The sequence below is a fragment of the Atractosteus spatula genome, chromosome 18, assembly GCF_055471065.1.
Source record: "Atractosteus spatula isolate fAtrSpa1 chromosome 18, fAtrSpa1.hap1, whole genome shotgun sequence".
Taxonomy (NCBI): domain Eukaryota; kingdom Metazoa; phylum Chordata; class Actinopteri; order Semionotiformes; family Lepisosteidae; genus Atractosteus; species Atractosteus spatula.
Window position 1 is genome coordinate 15,219,829 of NC_142723.1, and position 19,569 is coordinate 15,239,397.

The window sequence follows — 19,569 nt, forward strand, 5'->3', positions numbered from 1 at the left end:
TAGGTGTAATTGAAAAACACACAGTAAGTGGACTTTCCCTACAATCTATTGCTTGCTTGATCATGTTTCAAGATAAATCAGGTCTTAGTTTAACTGTATTGTTAAATACGAATGGGAAGGATATTTTTCTTTTAGCAGTGTTTGAGTGCCTTTGGTGGAAGTAAAGAAAACACTTACTGTTCCGGTTAATCACAGTAACATACATAGTTCACACGTATTTGGTATTTTTACATTTTTCTTTCTTCCTCAGAGTGTTGTGGTTTTAGCCTTATCTGCTAAGCTTAACATTTTAACACGTTAAAATAGTAGAAATATTTCCGGGGCTTTTCAGTACAGTACCGAAAATACACCAATCAGAAAATAACCACCCAGTACATCAGGAAGCTACTGCACCATCAACTGGCACACCTGAGTAATTCTCTGATGCATCTGAACTGTTAATCTCTTCATTAAATATTTGGATAAACATTTTAATGCTTTTAATTATTTGCAGCACAGCAGAAATGGATATTTAAGGATTTTCAAGTTAAAGAAAACATTTTGAAGAGAAGTCACATTAAGGAAAAGCAAACATTTTAAAACAGACAGGAATATAAATAATGCTTGTACAATGATTATTGTGTATCTTACAGAACAGCTACTTCTATCTCAACCTGAATGATATTCACAGCAAAAAGAAGTAGGGGAAGTTAGACCAACAGACAGTCCTGGACATGAAGTGGTGATGACTTTTTTTTTTTTTATGGATTACTACTGCTGTCTCAGAGCACACAGCTGGTGCCCTACCCCCGTCTCAGAGCACACAGCTGGTGAGGCTGTGGGTTCAAAGTGATGCCCAAAACAGGAGTGAGGTCCAGTTCAGACTCCTGCACTCCTGGAGGGGGAGAGAAGGTGAACTTCTGCAACAGCGAGGTGAAGAACAGGAACAGCTCCATCCTGGCCAGGCTCTCTCCGAGACAAGCCCTGCGTCCTGGGACAGCAAACACCACAGGTTAGTCCTCCTCCTCATGGTCTGCCTGAAATGTGACTGAAAATATCCTTTACATTTTTTAATGCATAAAGTGTTACAATAAATTCTCTTCTCTTTTGTAGAACTACACAAAGTGAATAAAACATTGGAGCAGCGTGCAATGGCTTAAGATGCCATTCAGATGACAGTAGCAAATGGTTTGTAAATAGACTTATCGTATGGCTTGAAAGTTGTATTTGCCATCTTGTAATACACAAAAGGGGTGATCAAAATCAGAACATCCGTAGCCCATTAGTACTAGGGCATCCCTTTATTGAAACATTACTTAATTTGACCAGGGATTGCAATCCAGAGTCTGTAGTGAAAAATTTGGGCGCAAAGCTGTACTGCTCCCTGAAATGGAATTCAGTCCAAACGGGGTACTGGTCAGCAATTACAAATGCTGAAAATAAGGACCCTGTGCCGGGTCCAAGTAGGCTTATTTCCCCGAGTAGCAATAGGAAACCCAAATAGAAAAGGCTACAAAAGAAACAAGTCCTAATATCCGAAAACCAAAGGGCAGGCGATAGTCAAAACCGGGAGGAGACAATACAGCGAGGTAACCAATCCAAAAAACGCAAAGGCAGAGACGTGATCAGAACCGAGCGAGAGTCAGGAAGTAAGGAACGGAACAAGCTATAGAAGGAGAGAACGCGCGCTAGAGAGCGCCAGAGAGAAGCTGAAATAGCGAGGGATGGGATGGGGAAAGAGGAGGGTTAAAGTAGTGACGGGAGAGAAAGGCGATAGGAAGATCGGTGGCGGCGTGAGCGCCTGTTTGAGTGGGTGCGCGTGGGAATGCGAGGGCGGTTGTGCGAGCGTGTGGAATGCGTGACAGTGCTCACACCTGGAAAATGGGTCGCAATTATCTAGCTGTGGCTTTGGAAACAGGAGCATGTGGTGAAAAAACCGACATGGACACTAGGAGAACATGCAGTCCCCTCACAGTCTCGAGTTGAATCTAGGACTCAAGAGATGTGTGCCCCATGTATGTCATTATACCTGATTTACAATAAACTCCAATCAATAATGTATAAAATAGCAAATCCATTCCCATTTATTTATCTATAATTCATGAACATTTTCTAGTTTAAAAATGTCAGATTGCACTGCTTTCCACATGACTACATAACCTGTTAGGTTTGCTTGTTGGCAGGAGCCGTCCTGCGCAGACACACTTTATCAGATCACAAACTTCAGTTGCTTATAATTAACTTGTAAGTGGTTAGAAAGTAAGCCAACTGAATCATAGAGAACTAAGTCAAACAGGGTGACTATGGAATCCAGGACAAAAAAAAAAATAACATTTAACATTGCCATATCTTTATCGAACAAATGGTTTAAACAATCAAGGTCACTGATGGAAAAAGTATGCGAACCCTTATATTTAGTAACTAGTGGCTATAACCTCAGCCAAACGCTTTCTGTAGCTAATGATCAGACCTGTGCAGTGGTTAGGAGGTATTTTGGCCCATTCCTCTATACAAAAGTGCTCCAGTTCACGTATATTTTTGTGATGGCTTGAATGGCCTGCTTCAGATCACACCACAGCATTTCAAAGGGACTGAGGCCAGGACTCTGACATGGCCATTGTAAAATACAGAACTTCTTCTGTTCGAGCCACTCTGTTGTGGATTTACTCCTGTGTTTTGGATCACTGTCACGTTACATGACCCAACCTCTTTTGAGTTTTAGATCACAGACAGACACCCTGACATTCTGCCGTGGAATTTCCTGATAATAATAATAATAAGATCATTCCAAAGGGTCCACAAACTCCACTGGTTAATTCTTCCCATCATGGTCTGTTGAATCCTGCACTGCAGTATTAGCTGCCTCTGTGTTTAGGCTGTATTGCCCGTCCATCACGTTACTTCAAAAAATTTCATATCTGCTATTTAAATGTTCAGAACATATTTTTTTTAGCCTCTACAATTTATTTCTATTAAATGCAAAATGAGATATAAACAGTGTCTTTTGCAAAGGAGCTGCACACTGTGATACTGTACCTGCAGAAAACGCCATGAAGGCGTCCTTCTTCACAAACTGGCCCTCAGGGTCCAGGAAGTGAGCAGGGTTGAACTGATGAGGCGTCTCCCACTGGGTCTCATCCTGGAGCACTGAGGTCAGCAGAGGAAACACAGGGGTCCTCTGGAGTGAGCCAATGACAAGCAGAACTTAGACCCTCATTCACTCAAAGAGAGCAAGGATTCTCATTTCCAGTCCAGGAACAACACTGGATCTGCTGGTTTTCACTCCACTAAAATTCTCTACAACTTTAAGAATAATTTTCAATAACATATTTCTAGTTCACGTCTTCTCCAAGAAATATGGCAATTTCAAGTTCTAAAATCATACAAGAAAATATTCTTTTGTATTCTTCCCAGATCCTTTATTCTGATTATCCTGGAGTCTGAACCATCTGACCCAACACACACCTGATCAGCAGTATGAGACGGAGTGACGTCTACATGCCTTTTTGATGAAGTAGCCCTGGAAGTGAACATCTGCCGCTGTCATGTGAGGAAGGTTCAGTGGAACGATATTTGCCAGGCGCTGGATTTCATGTATCACAGCATCGGTGTAGGGCATGCTTCTCCGATGTTCAGCCCTCGGCTGCTTTGTGCCAACAACCTTCCCAATTTCCTCCTGAACCTTTTCTGTTTGCAAAACAGAGAAAAAAACTGTGAAATGTGAACCAGAAGGCATGATGGGAGACTGCATTAAATGCATTTCAAACAAAGAAGGACCTGAAAGGATTGTGGGAGTGTGGAACAAGCTACCCAATCATGTGGTTGTTGTGGTTGAAACAGTCATGTTCTGTATGTGGAAATGTACAGAGAGGTTGCAGGGACATCTTGTCCTGTTCACCACCATAATGAACACCCTGTTGTCTGGGGAAGAAAGGACTGAGGCTCTACAGCTGTCTTCAGTCACTGGCTAGTATTTAATTTAATTAAGTAATGGAGGCTATCCATGATTAGGACTGGAGATCCATTTCTACACTCTTTATTTAATCTAATATCTAGAAAGTTATTCAATTTTTTTTTTTGGGGGGGGGCTAAAGGACAATTCAAACATTTTCTAGATGATTTTCTAGATGAAGACAAATGTTCAGGTCTAATTAAAAACCCTGTGTTTTCCACTTTTGGGGGCGAGAGAGGTTTCGGGGTGACTTAATATGTGAGGTTTTGATCTTGAACCTCAGTTATTTTCCTTCAGTATTATCCAACAGTCTAGAAGCTGGAACAGAGACCTACACACTTGTAATATTTTCTTTATATTACATAAACATTGGTACTGCTTACAAATCAACATGCCCTCCATAAGACCTCAGTGGCTATGCCTTATGTGCACATCCAAAACTGCACCACAGGAGATTCCCTGGTAATCCAGAGTGTTGAGAGAGTCAGCAGTGGGAGCTCTTACTTTGGATGTGGGGATATTTAGCCATCAGCAGCAGCCCCCAGCGGAGTGTGGTGCCTGTTGTGTCAGTCCCAGCAGCAAACAAGCTTGAAACTGTGCTTATAAGATTATCCTCATAGAAATGGGAGTCCTTCTGTCCTGAAACCTGAATAAATTTGAAAAGAAGAAAACCTTTTCAATTTGCAGTTTGCAATTGTTCTATCTGCAATTTGTTTCGAAACATGTTTAAATGGTAAATTCATACATATTACAGTACCCTAAAAGTGTTTGAACAATGAAATGTCAAACTGAACTTTTTCAAGAAAAAAACACGAACCACTTTTAAACCTTTTAACTCCAGTATGTGGAGTCTGTAGCCAAAATGAATACAAAAGACCAATCAGAAGTATAGGAAAGAAACTGGGCAAAACAGTTTAAACAATTTGGAATATACTGAGGAAGAATATCAATAATCAATAAGCCAAGATCAAGATCATATCTGCAGCTGTGGGCAGAGAAAGAATTAGAGCTGTTTAGGAAAAATCTAAAACAACTGTTAGGGGCATAACCAGCAACCTCCAGACTGCAGGTGTGAACTGTGTGAGTTGTGGCACAAAAGACTAGGTCTAAAAGATAAACTAAAAGAATAAATGTCCTATCTGCATCAGAAAAACCAGAGTGGATTTTTTTCAGAAGTGCAAGGATCATCTGAGAGAGTTATCCATAAACAAAAATGTATGGATAGAAGAGATTAAGATAAATCATTAATGAATTTTTGGGGGGGAATTCCAGTATGTACAGTACAGAAAACACTCAGACATCTGGATATGCCAGTTACCTTAACAGCTGTTACTTGTATCCTGGGGGATTTATCTAATTTCAAAGTACCAGTTCAGTATAAAAACGTATCTTGCCTCTTTGTATGGTCGTTACAAAAATACAGAAATGGGTGGTTAATACAGGGCCCTACCACATGGGATGGGTTAATGAAGTTGTAGTACAAATTCAATATGAAAAGATTACATATACTGTAGACTGGAAGGTAAAATAAATCAATTTTAACAGGTATGGGGCCCTCTAAAGACCTATCTCAATGGCACCAAGATAGAAAGTTGTAAATATTGAGAGTTGTGTAACACAGATAGAGTGGATGGAAAAAATATGTTTATTAAGGAAAGGAAGGAAAAGAGAGACGCACAGAATAAAGGGAATGCAAAGCAGGGAAAAACATCTGTTGAATAATAAACATTTCCTCCAAAGTTGGGGGGCTGAGCAGAGGAAGAAAAATAACAAAATCAACAGCACCAGCCAGCACCCAGGGTGCTTCAAGGGTCACAGTGTCACTGAGAACCCAGAGCCCTGGCAAAACTAATCCCATCCTGCCTCAGGGGGGCTCCAAACATTGTGTGCCGCTGCTTGGGGAATCTCAGTCATAGTCGGCTAGTGACATGAACTCGAACCCGCAATCACAGACTTGAGGCTGCGTTATGGAGAGCAGCCTTTACCAGTTGAGTCACCCAGGAGGCCCCTTTCAATTCTTAACACAACTAGAAAGACACATTTTTTATTAAAATGCTTCTTTCAGGGAAAACCCCAAACTTCCCTTCCTAACCAATCAGTGTTAAGACTGTAAAGAATCTTACTGTACCTCCTGCTGCTTGATCAAGAACGCATCCACAAGCCCCCTCTTATCGTGCTCCTGTAAGGTCTGCTGCAGCTGCTCCACGAGTCGTTTTATACTGGCAATGTTCTCTGCAACGCTCTTCAGAAGGTTCTTCCTAGTTTTCAAGAAACGCCCCAGGGAAGGGAAGATGTTGTAGAGCTACAGAGAAAAAGAAAATATGATGTCTCTGACATTGACACTCCTGGAGCATTTCATAATCGAGCAGGTCGATTACCTTGTTATTTCAAAAACTTTTAATTTATGGATCCGATCGCTAATCTTTAGATTTAGTCAGGGTGCGAGAGTGGCTATCCCTTCTCTCCCTATGAATAACATTGTTTGAAGGCCACCAGTAGCCCGGACCCTGGTTTACTGTCTCATCTGAAGGCTGAAACTCCTATAGCACAGTGTCTCTGGTCACCTGGAGATGATACTAAAGCCCTCAGATCAATTAACTACCTGCAATCAAACAGGCTTGATGGTCTGAATGTACATGGAGAGCAAGGTGGACCAAATCCCTGGATGGGACACCAATCCACTGCAGGGTCCACACAGACAACAAAATAGACACCTGCTAACCTAGCCAGTACGTATTAGGGAGGTAACTGAGAGGAAATGGATCCGAATTAAGTGCCACTGAATCTCAGAGAGATCATGCAAACCACACAGTAGGTCCCCCTGTTGAGAATCAAACCAAATTTTTTTAATTTTCTGCTTTTCTATTAATGAAAATATAACTTTTTCTAATCATTTTTAAATTTAATTAAATTGTTAAAATACTGTACATGATATACAATACTTTAGCTTTAAAAACCCATGCTAGTCATGTTATTCTTGACTCATAGGTCATTGTGAATATAGAATATGAAACAACTAAATAAATTGCATGTGTATTTTGGATAATATTGAAATTAATGGTAATTTGCTTTCTTGTACTTGTTGTGTTTAATTTTGTTTTGTTTACAAAGTTTCTGTTTTTTATTTTTACAACAAAATGTTACCTGCACAGCAGGAGATCCACTGAGCTTGACAATGTGATTAAATCTATTCACCATAGCCTGGAAGACTGGATCACCATGATCAAACCTGTTTCCATACATTATGGAGGATATTACATTGGAAACAGCACAAATTACAGGTTCTTTGGTGTCCAATGGTTTTCCTGCCAAAGAAAATAATAAAGCATCAGTCTGGAATACCTCCTGCAGTTGTGTCTCTCTATACCACCACCCTTGTGTGATCCCAGTTTCACTTCTCAAAACCCAGTTCACCAGTGCTCACTAGAGGCCAATTCCACTTCTCCCTTCCTGACTCTGTCCCTGACTACTGTCACTGTCGAGGCCTGTTCACAGCTCGGGGGCTCCTGGAGGGAGGAATGTCTCAGCCCTCCATTACAGTAAACTGGAAAGAAATAGTTTGTAATAAAACCATGAAATGAAACGTTCAAAAGAAAAAAAAACATTATGCTTTTAGTCATATGGATTTGCAAAGGGTGAGTCTGAAAAGAATTTGAGAGAAAAAACTGCTGGAAAACACCCTTACAAATATTTAATAATTTTAATTTCTTTCTCCTGTTCCTTCAGCTACAGCTACAGCCTTTCCAGTTCTAGGCTGATTTTAAAGTCTTTCATTTCGCTTGTAAATCTGTATCATGGTCTCGCTTCTCTACAGCGGTAAGATTTACTGTACCTCAATCCACACAAATACAGAACAGACTATTTGAGGAGTCTCTCATAGCTCACTGGCACCTGGACACTATCTCAGGTTACCCTTTAACAAAACGTCATTTAGACCGGTTGAATGACACAGCAGTGTTTTGGATCTTAAAAACTGACCAAGGTACACGTGAGCAGGTGTATCGTATTTTCAAAAATGAAAGTTTAAAAGCACATGTTAATTTTTCAAAGTTTTAAACAAAAAAACAACGACATAAAATTAACTTTTAATTCCTTCTACCTCCATGTGCTTCAAACACCTCAGTGAGGTACTGGATTTCCTCGATGATCTTTTCCTCACTCCCTTTCCTTCCCATTCCAAAGTCCCGCAGATTAGACAGAGCAAACCTCCTCATCTCCTTCCACGAGTCCCCGTTTGCAAAGAGGATACCTGCATTCGAGCCAAACACGAATGGGAAGAGTCACATTGGGCACAAAAACACCTCGAATTGTCTCATAGTGTTTGTGGCACTATGCCTATACTCTATATTTTCTTTATAATAAAGAGCAGTAAACTTGAATTTGTATTTGTATTAACAAGTCATCTTGTGCTTCAGCAGAAATATTTTTACCGTGTCCTTGACTGATATCATGAAATATCGGTGTGATGAGCCTGCTCCCAAACTCCTCAGCGTAGTCAACAAGCGCCTCCTTCACTGTCTTGTAACCAGCCAGAACCACTACTTTCATGGGGCCGAGGTGCACAGTGAAGACATTGCCATACGTCTTAGACAACTGGGGCACAGAGAGACAGAGAATTGCACAGCAACATAAACATTTTAACTATGACCAATAATGTGCCATGTGAAAAGTGTGAAATTCATTTCATTAAGCAAAATAATTAATGAATACAATTACATTTAAAAACTGCCTTTTTAAAATTCTTCTTTCCACATGAGACGTGAACACTAACTACAGTCACAGAAGCAGTGCAGAAATGAGAAACATACAGCTTCCGCATAGAGACTCAAGCCTCTAAAACAGGGACAGTAATCTTAGACACTGTTGGTGAAAGTCTTCTATCCAGCTAACTCTGAATTTAGATGTGATATTCAGCATTTGGGTTAATTCAGAAACTGAATTTAGTTAATTTAGTCAATTTAGTTATTTATTGGCATATTCAATCTCACGTGACGTCATGGAATAGAGATGCTGAAATTGATTTTGAAGTCGATGCACTTGTAACAAGTAACAGGTGGATGAGATTAAGATTAAAAACATACCCGCGAAGGCAGAATTTAGGGATGATGATGGATTTGCCAAGCAAAAACATGATTTTGTTGTTGGTTCCAAAACAGTATGAAAAGAAGTCCTGAGAATAATGATCTAGGATGCTATTTATTATTATTTTACCTATTTACATAGGCATCAAAATTTCTAATTTATTGTTCTTACCAGTAGTGAAGGCGTCAGTAATAGTAAGAATGTATTATAAAATAACACTTTTGTTTGCTTTGCACCTCAAAAGTCTGGTATTTCGAAAGTTTTGCACTTGTGCTACTCACATAAAGCTGACTGGAAGATCGCTTTCTGTGTTACTATCAGAATTCAGATCACACACATACTGACATTTTTCAGTTGCTGTTTAGTTTTTTTGCTGTTGTTGGCCTGATGTCAGAATTAGATAAACGTTTCCCTTTCTGAAACATAATACCTGTTAGTTGGCAGCGGCTGTCCTGAGAAAACATACTTTTTCTCAGACCATAGACTTGCGTTCTATGTTAAGTAGTTAAAAGGTAACGACTTAAGTAGTTAAGTAGTTAAAAGGTAAGTCAGTCGAATCCATCCACCCATCCATTTTCCAACTGATTTATCCAGTGCAGGGTCACAGAGAGTCTATCACAGCAACCAACAGACACAGGGCAAGATATTGTGCACCTGGACAAGACCAGTCCATTGCAGGGCACACACAGACACAGGAACGAACACTCACACTACTGTCCATTTTCCCGGAAGCCAGTTAACCTGCCTTAATTTCCTTGAACTGTGGGACAAATCCAAAGCTCCCAAAGCAAACTCACGAGATCACAGGGAGAACATACAAACTCCACACAGACAGCACCCCAGGAATTTAACCCACAGTCTGAGTGCTGCAAGGCAACAGTGCTATCCACTGCGCCACTCTGCTGCCTGTCAGCTGAAGCATAATTTAATAAGTCAGATAAGGTGACTATAATGTCCAGGACAAAACATAACATATATATTTATCAGAGTGTAAACACAATCGTATGGTGATCTCACAGACATTTACAGGGTAAAAACACATTCACCCCTGCTTTCTGAATATGATCAAAAATACTGGGGGTGCTTGAGCTCTCAAAACAGCTGTGATCTGGTGTCTATGCTGTCTTAATATTATTACGTCTTACCTCCACAAGAGACAGATCCAGCCTCTTCAGATCCAGCGAGAGTAGGTTTCCTAGGAGTGGCAGGGCTGGGGGTCCCGGAGGTGTCTTGACAGACTCAGGGGTCGACAGCATGAAGATATAAACCACAGAAATCACTAGCACAGGAGGCAGGAGAAACGTCACACACGAGACATAAAAACCTTCTAGGAAAAACATTTTTTATAGTCCCTGATAAGCTGGTGAGGCTTATCTTCAATGGGTTTTCAGAAAAGCGAGCTGATTGCAGTCTTCTGCTTGTCCTGTTTTTACTGTCCTGTTCCACATAAAACTGCCAGAGTTAAAGGCCAATATATTTACACACAGTGCCTCAGTATCACACCTACCAGACCAGTATTACTGGAACATACTGTAGGAGTTACAGTTTCACTAGAGACGATCAGGTGATCAAGGCAACTGTTCAACAGGTAATACTGAGGAGGCATCTCCCAGGTTCACAAAACCAGCAGCTGCTTATTTTTACTCTAAAAGAGCACTGAATCATGGAAGAAAGAACACCAGTGCTCGTCTATTTAAACAAATAGACTATTTAAATACTTAAAAATTCAAAGAACGCAGACACACCGATTAATCAAGAAGCAGGTCAGACTACAAAACTGGAAAAATGTCATATAGTTTATGACTTTGACTGCAAAGCAAAAAGTCAAAACCAAATGTTAGAAACATTGAAGGATAGACGCATTCTCCATTGAATTTATTTTTAGTATGTTTCAATTTTAGTAAGTTTCAATACATTTGTTTTTCACTGGACATTTAGTAAATCCTAAATATCCTTTTTTAAAAAAAAAGAATTTTAGGCAGTCTTCAGTTTGAGTGGTTTAACCTACAAAACTGTACCCAAAGGACCACAATGTTGGCCTACAAACATGTTCAAGAGTTACAAAACTTTTAAGACTGGGTCTGCTATACCTCCTCTATCTCCTTGTCCTACTTTGTCGAACCATGAACGCAACAAAATCCTCAAACACACCTGCAGTTAAGACATGAGAAACGTGTTTACTATAAATTTTTATCCAGGTTATGCCCTTAGCATGGGAGCATGGGGAAAAGGGCACTTGTTTGTAAAAACAATTATTAAAAACTGGATAAATATTTACTGAATTTTACCCCTTATGTCTAGCCATCCTGTGCTGTGGGAAACTGCTTCTCATTTATTTAATGTTCATTAGGAAATTAACAAGCAATTGCTGTCAGTTTTTACTAAGTCGTCGGAGAAAGAAGCCATTGAATATTGTGAGTAGCAGCACATTCATAATTTGCGGAAAACAGTTTAAATTAAAAACCGTACAGTACTCCAGGTTAGTGCAATAGGACCGTACATTAGATTGCAGCAGGATTCCATTTTACAGTACACAGTTTGTTTCATAAATACTGTAGGTCAGGCTTTCTAGATTCTGTACAATGCAAGGTTTTCTAGAAGCAGATCTGCTGATGTCCAGCGTCCCTTTATACACAGAAAATCACACTGGTGATCAAATGGATGGATATTCCCAGAGAGCCACACAAACATGCTCTCTAGGACCTTTTTCAGCTGCACTGTCCTGTTGGATATCGTATTGGACACTGTTTCTTAGTGACAGTTTAGTTCAGGTACAAATGGCAATGAAAGCAATAGCAACTTAAATAACTGAGAAAACCTGTGCAGAAAATCAACAATCTGTAACTCAAGGAGGGCTGGAATCCTTTCATTAGAGGACACCACCAGCCTCTCAAACTCAACCAGAACTCAGGGGGAGGGTTCTATCCCCTCGGTGTAATAAGACAAGACCAGCAACAAGGAGAGGAGAGGCTCATCTTTCAGCAGACTGAGTGGATCAGCCCTTCACAGGCAAGACTAGACAAGATAGAGGGATTCCGTGAGGAGCATGCACTCATGAGTTTTTTAAGAATGATGCATTTTTGCAAATAAAAAGGCAGTGCATACAAATTTCATAAAATACTATAGAATATCTAACAGCTTGTGCCATTAAGACTGATAGAGATCTAGATGACTGGGGATGGTACAGTTCACAGAAGTTGACAGATATAGTTGCACTGATCTTAAACTATAATAATTTACATTTATAAATTAAGAGATGGGTTAGTAGTAGTTAGTGCTTAGTAGTAGCTGGTCACTGCCCAGAGTTAGAAGTTTAGTTTTAGATCTACATACATTAAATGAGTAAAGAGAAGAAAATCAGTATCCGTGTGTCTTGAGCACAGGCTTCACCTAACCTCACAAGCCTTTCTTTGTGTGGGTTTAACAAAGAGTCTCATAGAACTTCTGCCAGAATAGCTACTCCCTTAACCCTCTCTCAGAGCACACAGCTCGTGCCCTACGCCCGTCTCAGAGCACACAGCTGGTGAAGCGATGGGTTCAGAGTGAGGCCCAGAGTTGGAGTGAGGTCCAGTTCAGACTCCCGCACTCCTGGAGGGGGAGAGAAGGTGAACTTCTGCAACAGCGAGGTGAAGAACAGGAACAGCTCCATCCTGGCCTGCGTCCAGCAGGAGATCCACTGAGCTTGATCATGTGACTAGCCCTATTCACCATAGCCTGGAAGACTGGATCAGCATAATCAAACCTGTCTCCATACACTATCGAGGATATAATGTTAGAAACAGCACAGTTTACAGGTTCTGTTGTGTGAAATAGTTTACCCGCCAAAGAAAAGAATAAAGCATCAGTGTGGAATAACTCCCGCAATAGTGTCTCTTTATACCATCATCCTTGTGGAAAGAAATAATTTAAAAAAAAAAACATTAAATGAAACGTGGAAGAGAAAAAAACTATATGCCTTCGATCATCTGTCTTTTGAAAGGGCAAGAAAAGAGTATGAAAAGTGAGAAAAAACTGCAGGAAAGCATCTTTAGAAAACCCAGTATGAAGTATGTTAAACATAAAACATTGTTTCAAGTAAAGCATTTCAGTACAGTTTTCTACAACATCATATGCAGTATCTTCTTTCTCATTCCAGGTCTCAAGATCATGAAAGCGGAATAGATCGATCTGTCCTGCGATGGCATGTGTGAGAATTATGTCCCTATACCGATACTGTGGCACAGGAATCTGGAAATGCAGACAGATTATCACATTTCTTTGTTTTGTAGCGGCGAGGCTTATTAATAAGAAAGAATTAAGTGTTTCTGAGCCTTCCCAAATGAGGCCCCATTTCTCTGTTCATCTCTGTGGTGCAGCCACAGAGAAACTATTCATGCAGGCTGTTTAAGATTTCCTTTGATTTAAGGTTTCTCAGGACAGCTCCCAAAGGGGGATGCACTTAGCTAAGCCTGGCTATCATGATCAATGGTCATCCATTGGCGCCTATCTGTCTAGGGAGTGCCAGTTGGACATCTGGACTGCATTACTAAGTGTCAGGAGTAAGTGACTCATATCTCACCGTGATCAACCAATCAGGGACTGGTAGGGCCGAGTAACCCACGTGGGACTCTGATGCCCATGGAACTTTCAGCCAATCAGCGAGCTGAAGTTCCTCCAGGTAAAAACAGGCAACACAGAGAGCCTGAAAGATTCGGGAGATTCAATAAGTTTCAGTAAGATTCTGGAGAGGATTCTGTGGACTGTTCTAAAGGGAATTCAAAGGAGAATTCCAGGGCAGGACGGCCCAGGAGCAGAAGGCTCCCAAGGGCAGGACATTCTCGCAGCGCGCCTCCTGACCATCCTGAGACTCAGCCCGGACAACCACGGAACGGCCAGTGTGTCCGAGTGCCAGAACTTTCCTTTGTTCTAAGAGTCGAGAGCGGGGGTTGCCAGAGAGTAACCAGAGGATCCACCCGAGGTTAGCACCAGCAGCAGGCCTCGTGAACAGGTCGGAACTGTGGACAGCTGAATCACTATTCAGAACTAGCTCTTCATCAGGAACGAACCGGTCCTCTTCCTGACTTGCTGGGACCCACAGTCATCTTTTCTCCTGTGCACAAATTTTGCTAGTTAAAGCCAACACTAACTAGCCGGACAGTGAGCATCAGCAGCGCACCATTGCAAGCCGCACAGCACAGCCTGGCACGGAGCCAGAGAGCGCGGATTGGACAGCAACAGCCTACAACTGTTTCTTTGTGCCCGCTGGAGATCTGAATCCCCAGAAATTGGATGAGTATTCAACTTCAATGCATTACAGCTCGAGAATTCAATTGTTATCCAAACCAGTTGATATCAATTTAATTCCTAAGAGTTATGTACTTGTTTTGAGTATCTAATGTAGAAGTTGTAACCAAGTTCACTTTACGAAACGGTCTTAATGAATGATATACTGAACGTATGTCCTCTTGATATGTGTAACACTTCGTAACTGATTGAATATATATCTTTTGTATTCTGATAACCCTCTCGATAAGATCTGTTAGGTTTAAGGCATATTCTATGTATTAATAAATGTATCCTCGTGTATTAGTACCTGTGTGTGTGCGTTGTTTGAGTTATGTCGCATGGTTGGATTCTAAAGCCATCAAAAGAATCAACTTTGTGATTTACTGCTACAATTAATAATTGTCTCAGTAAATGCCCAAACCCTACAGAACTGGTGCCTTAAGAGAGCCACTATGATTACATATTTGGCGTCCCTGAACGGCTATGAAACATTACAGTTTCAAAGCTGAGTCTGTTTTCACATGCCCTAAAGAACACCATGCTGCTTGCAGAGTTGCTTAATCTAAATCCTAACTGCAGTAACAGTTAGACTTAAATAGTCACTAACTGATCTGATACTAAATGCTTATAGCAGAGTCTCTGATGAGTGATGAGTTTCTACATTGTTTATTACTTGCCAGAACAACATGCTCTTCTGCAGTTTGTAAATAAAGTATTTTCTTCCTAACTACTGTGTTCTTTAACAGATACTATCTGATATTAAAGCAGTCCCTGATGAGTTTCAACATTGTCTTTTTAAAAACATTTCATTCAACTGAAATAGCATGACACAATTGGATCATAGAAGTGCATAGTGTACTTTAACAGACTGTTCAATCACCTCATATATTACATTCATTGCAGAGCACACAGCTGGTGAGGCTGTGGGTTCAGAGTGAGCCCCACAACAGGAGTGAGGTCCAGTTCAGACTCCTGCACTCCTGGAGGGGGAGTGAAGGTGAACTTCTGCAACAGCGAGGTGAAGAACAGGAACAGCTCCATCCTGGCCAGGCTCTCTCCGAGACAAGCCCTGCGTCCTGGGACAGCAAACACCACAGGTTAGTCCTCCTCCTCATGGTCTGTGAGTGTCTGTGCTGAATCCTGCACTGCCATCATACTCGCAATGTTCCTCATGAGCATCCTTCTAGATTTCAGTAAAACCCCAGTGAGAGGGAAGACATTGTAGATCTGCGTGGAAAAGAAGAAACAGAATATTGTTTTATTATATGAAGATATAAGTCTATGAAGATAAGTATGTTACAACTTTTGTTCCTTTACATTAGGACAACACAAGACACAGCTCTTCCAATGTATTCGTACATTAATTCATTACTTTATTATCATCACTATCATAACAGTATCAGGAGTGTTTCCATAAAAAGTAAATATTACCTAAATAATATAAAACTGCTTTTTGCACAGGGCTAGTTACCTAGTTGTTTAGTTGTTTTGATCTTCATTTTCAGTTCATTACTCACTTATTACAGGAAGAATTAAACTGTGGAATTACTTTTCATCTTGCTAGAATGCCATGTATAAGTAAGAGTTTGCACGATAAGCTAAATATAACATGCTAACATTTAACAGAAACATTTCACTTGCTGCTTATTACAAAGGATTGAAAAGGGATTATACAGTTTTATTGTATATCTGATGTTAAATTGGCTTCTGTCCTAATGATTTATTTTGAACCAGGTTAATAATCTAGGTTATCTGGAGAACAGGGGATCCGGTGAGTTTGAAATTGTGAATAGACCTGTTCACCATACTGTGGAAGACAGGATCAGCATAATCAAACCTGTCGCCATACACTATGGTGGCTATAATGTTGGGAACAGCACAGTATACAGGTTCCTTGGTTTCAAATGGTTTACCTGCCAAAGGAAAGAATACAGCATCAGTCTAGATTAACTCCTGCAGTTGTGTCTTTTTATACCACCACCCTTGTGTGCTCCCAGTTTCACCTCTCGAACCCCAGTTCACCAGTGCTCACTAGAGCCCAATTCCACTTCTCCCTTCCTGACTCTGTCCCTGATTACTGTCACCGTCGAGGCCTGTTCACAGCTCAGGGGCTCCTGGAGGGAAAAATGTCTCAGCCCTCCATTAAACTGAAAGACAAGATTTTGTCCCTAGACTCCAAAAGCAACAATCTTAAAAGAATCTGAGAGAAAAAAAACCCTGGAAAACACATGACAGAAAAATAAAAATAAAACACTTAATTCCTTCTACCTCCATGTGCTTCAAACACCTCAGTGAGGTACTGGATTTCCTCGATGATCTTTTCCTCACTCCCTTTCCTTCCCATTCCAAAGTCCCGCAGATTAGACAGAGCAAACCTCCTCATCTCCTTCCACGAGTCCCCGTTTGCAAAAACGATACCTGTATTCAAGCCAAACACGAATGGGAAGAGTCAGATTGATGACGAGATCTACAAATGAGTGATTACACTTAGTATTGTCTCTACAGTGGACATACTATCCAAAAAGACCTGACAGAGGGAGTTGAACAAAGCAAAAGGTAACATGTATTGGGGCACTATGAATATACTTTGGATTTTCATAAAGCCAGTCCTGTAACCCTTTCTGTAGATGGCTCTGTACTTGAGCTTCAATCAAAATTGAAAAACCTTGGGGTTATATTCGATTCTGGCTTAACATTCGACCCACATGTGCAGCATACTATCAAAACATCTTTTTTTCACCTTAGAAATATCGCAAGACTATGCCCTATGCTATCATTAACTGTGGCTGAAAAGCTGATCAACACATTTGTATTCTCTCAGAATTGACTACTGTAATGCTCTACTCGCTGGGGTATCTAAATCTACTCTGAACAAACTGCAGTATGTCCAAAATTCAGCAGCCAGAATCCTGACCAGGTCTAGTGCAAGTGTTCACATTACTCCTGTCCTGGAGTCCTTGCACTGGCTTCCGGTCAAATTCCGTGTAGACTTTAAAATCCTCATGCTCACCTATAAGGCTCTGCACGGCTTGGCACCTCAGTACCTGTCTGAACTATTATCGCCCTACTCCCCACCTCACAACCTCCGCTCTTCAAATTCTGCCCTCCTTACTGTCCCCCAAGCCTGTCTACATTGCATGGGTGACAGGGCCTTCTCCTGTTATGCCCCCAAGCTCTGGAACTCTTTGCCCAAGGATATCAGAGAGTCACCTTCTCTAAACTCCTTCAAATCCAGACTCAAAACCCTCTTCTTTAGAAAAGCCTTTACTGAACTGGTTCCATTCTTCACCCCTCTGCTCTTCTTAGTACCACCATCCACGGTCTCCTCTGTATATTGTAATTGTGTCTTATCTTGTGTATTCTCCTTATTTATTGTTGTATTCTTATTATTTATTGTTATTGTCATCCTGTAAAGCGCTTTGAGAAGCCACCTTTAAAGGCGCTATATAAAATGAAGTTTATTATTATTATTATTATTATTTATTTAAAATAAAGTACAGTAAGCTTAAATTTGTATTTGAATTACAAACAAGTCATCCTGTGCTTCAGGAGAAACATTTTTACTGTGTCCGTGACTGGTATAATGAAATATCGGTGTGATGAGCCTGCTCCCAAACTCCTCAGGGTAGTCAACAAGCGCCTCCTTCACTGTCTTGTAACCAGCCAGAACCACTACTTTCATGGGGCCAAGGTGCACAGTGAAGACACTGCCATACGTCTTAGACAACTGGGGCACAGACAGACAGAGAATTGCACAGCAACATTCAGCAGTTTATCTACCATCAATAATGTACACAGTAGCAAATTTATTCATATTTATCAACATACAATTCATCAAAAATTTGTAGTTAAAAAATCCAGGTGTGTTGCACTCCACTCCACATGACTACAGTCAACTATTTTGAAAAGCAGTCGGCCCTCTGGGAGCAGCCTGGTCCAGGCCTGGGAGACTGGGACTCCTGACAGGCAGTCGGAAACACAGCCAACAGGGAAGGCTCCCGGGACCCTGCGGACTCCAGGGAAGCATCAGATGGATGAGGTCGGGCTGCAGGAGAGTGCAGGGTGGCCCCAGCCACTTGGCTTCAAGCTCTCAGCAGTGCCCACAGATCCGACAGATGTGCTCTCCTGGACACAAGGGCTGGACGTCATAGCTCCTCTGGTAGGGCTGTCCCACTGCCCTCGACTGCTCTGCTGCGAACACCTTTTTCCTGTATAACCATGTATTTTTAGGGAATTTAGCACATTGCCCCTGCAATAGCACGGGCTACTTGTCTGTGCATCAAGACTGAGTTCTTGGGCATTCGCCTGTGCAGAACGATTTGTGTTTTTACTATCTAGTTAGTTGTGATTTTTTTGCGGTTTGAATTTGAATACCTCCCCGGTTGTATACAATACTTTATTCTCCTTTACCATGAGTAGGAAGCACGGAAAATGGAATAGCAGTGATTATACAAATAAATTCACTAACATCAGGAGAGTTTTTACATCATAAACCACGTAGACAGAGGAACTAATCAGTGATATTGGCATTGCTCTGGCCAGCCCACCAATGTGAACATTTCATGTGCTGTATCTGTTGCAGCAACAGCTCTGCACCCTGGGTTCAGCGGCTGGCTGCAGCGCAGACCGCTCAGGCAGGAGGAGGGGGTTTATTGCCCTTTAGGTTACAGTGGGCGTGATCGGAGGGGTGAGGGAGAGTGGGCGACCACAGTCTCCCACAGCAGAGCTGCTGAAGAAGAAAGACAAGATTGGGGGACCTAGGAGGAAACAGAGGCAGTTCGGGCCAAGGCTGAGGGTGAAGTGGGAAAGTCCAGCACCAGGGAGCGGTGGGACACCATAAAGCCCCCCAGACGAGTCCTCACTGCCTGTCTTCTCTGCCTCTGGGAAAGACGAGGTCCCCTGCCAGGGGGCGCTCCGGCTGGGGTGCAGACGTTAGAGTACAACTGCAAGGACAAGGCCGCGGTGTCATACAGCTGACAGCCGAATGCGGTGGGTTTCATCGTTTCTGCCGTTGAAATCGGCGTTTGTGCTGCTTTCGTTTCCAAGCTGAAACGCCTTATTTCTTCAGGGGCGTGACGTCACTCTGCCCCCTGCAATGGCGCAGGAGAACCGATCCGGTCGGGTTCGTAAGTGCGGCGTCTGTACCGATGTGTGCCATTGAAAGTAACTTCCCAGCTGCTCTCGTTCTCGAGATATAGCGCCTTTTGTTGGGGGGGGGAATCACGTGTTCATGTACGGCGACTCCAGTAACACCGTCTGGACATGTCAAACACTCTACGATTGGTATAAGG

General features: G+C 41.6%; 2 protein-coding genes across 2 annotated transcripts; both read right to left on the reverse strand.

Moving 5' to 3' along the window:
• Window positions 1-466: 466 nt before the first annotated feature.
• On the reverse strand, window positions 467-10,581 carry LOC148818671 (cytochrome P450 2K1-like). The gene is made up of 9 exons (XM_088936452.1): window positions 10,159-10,581; window positions 8,362-8,524; window positions 8,031-8,180; window positions 7,076-7,236; window positions 6,060-6,233; window positions 4,436-4,577; window positions 3,482-3,666; window positions 3,016-3,157; window positions 467-970 (listed from the first exon to the last, which is right to left on the reverse strand). Exons 1-9 carry the CDS (start codon window positions 10,351-10,353, stop codon window positions 783-785), a joined length of 1,500 nt encoding a protein of 499 aa, XP_088792578.1. The 5' UTR covers window positions 10,354-10,581; the 3' UTR covers window positions 467-782.
• Window positions 10,582-12,509: 1,928 nt separating this feature from the next.
• LOC148818672 (cytochrome P450 2K1-like) lies at window positions 12,510-19,278 on the reverse strand. The gene is made up of 7 exons (XM_088936386.1): window positions 19,096-19,278; window positions 17,843-18,005; window positions 16,547-16,696; window positions 16,042-16,191; window positions 15,436-15,516; window positions 15,224-15,354; window positions 12,510-12,668 (listed from the first exon to the last, which is right to left on the reverse strand). Exons 1-7 carry the CDS (start codon window positions 19,276-19,278, stop codon window positions 12,510-12,512), a joined length of 1,017 nt encoding a protein of 338 aa, XP_088792512.1.
• Between the last annotated feature and the right edge of the window lie 291 nt (window positions 19,279-19,569).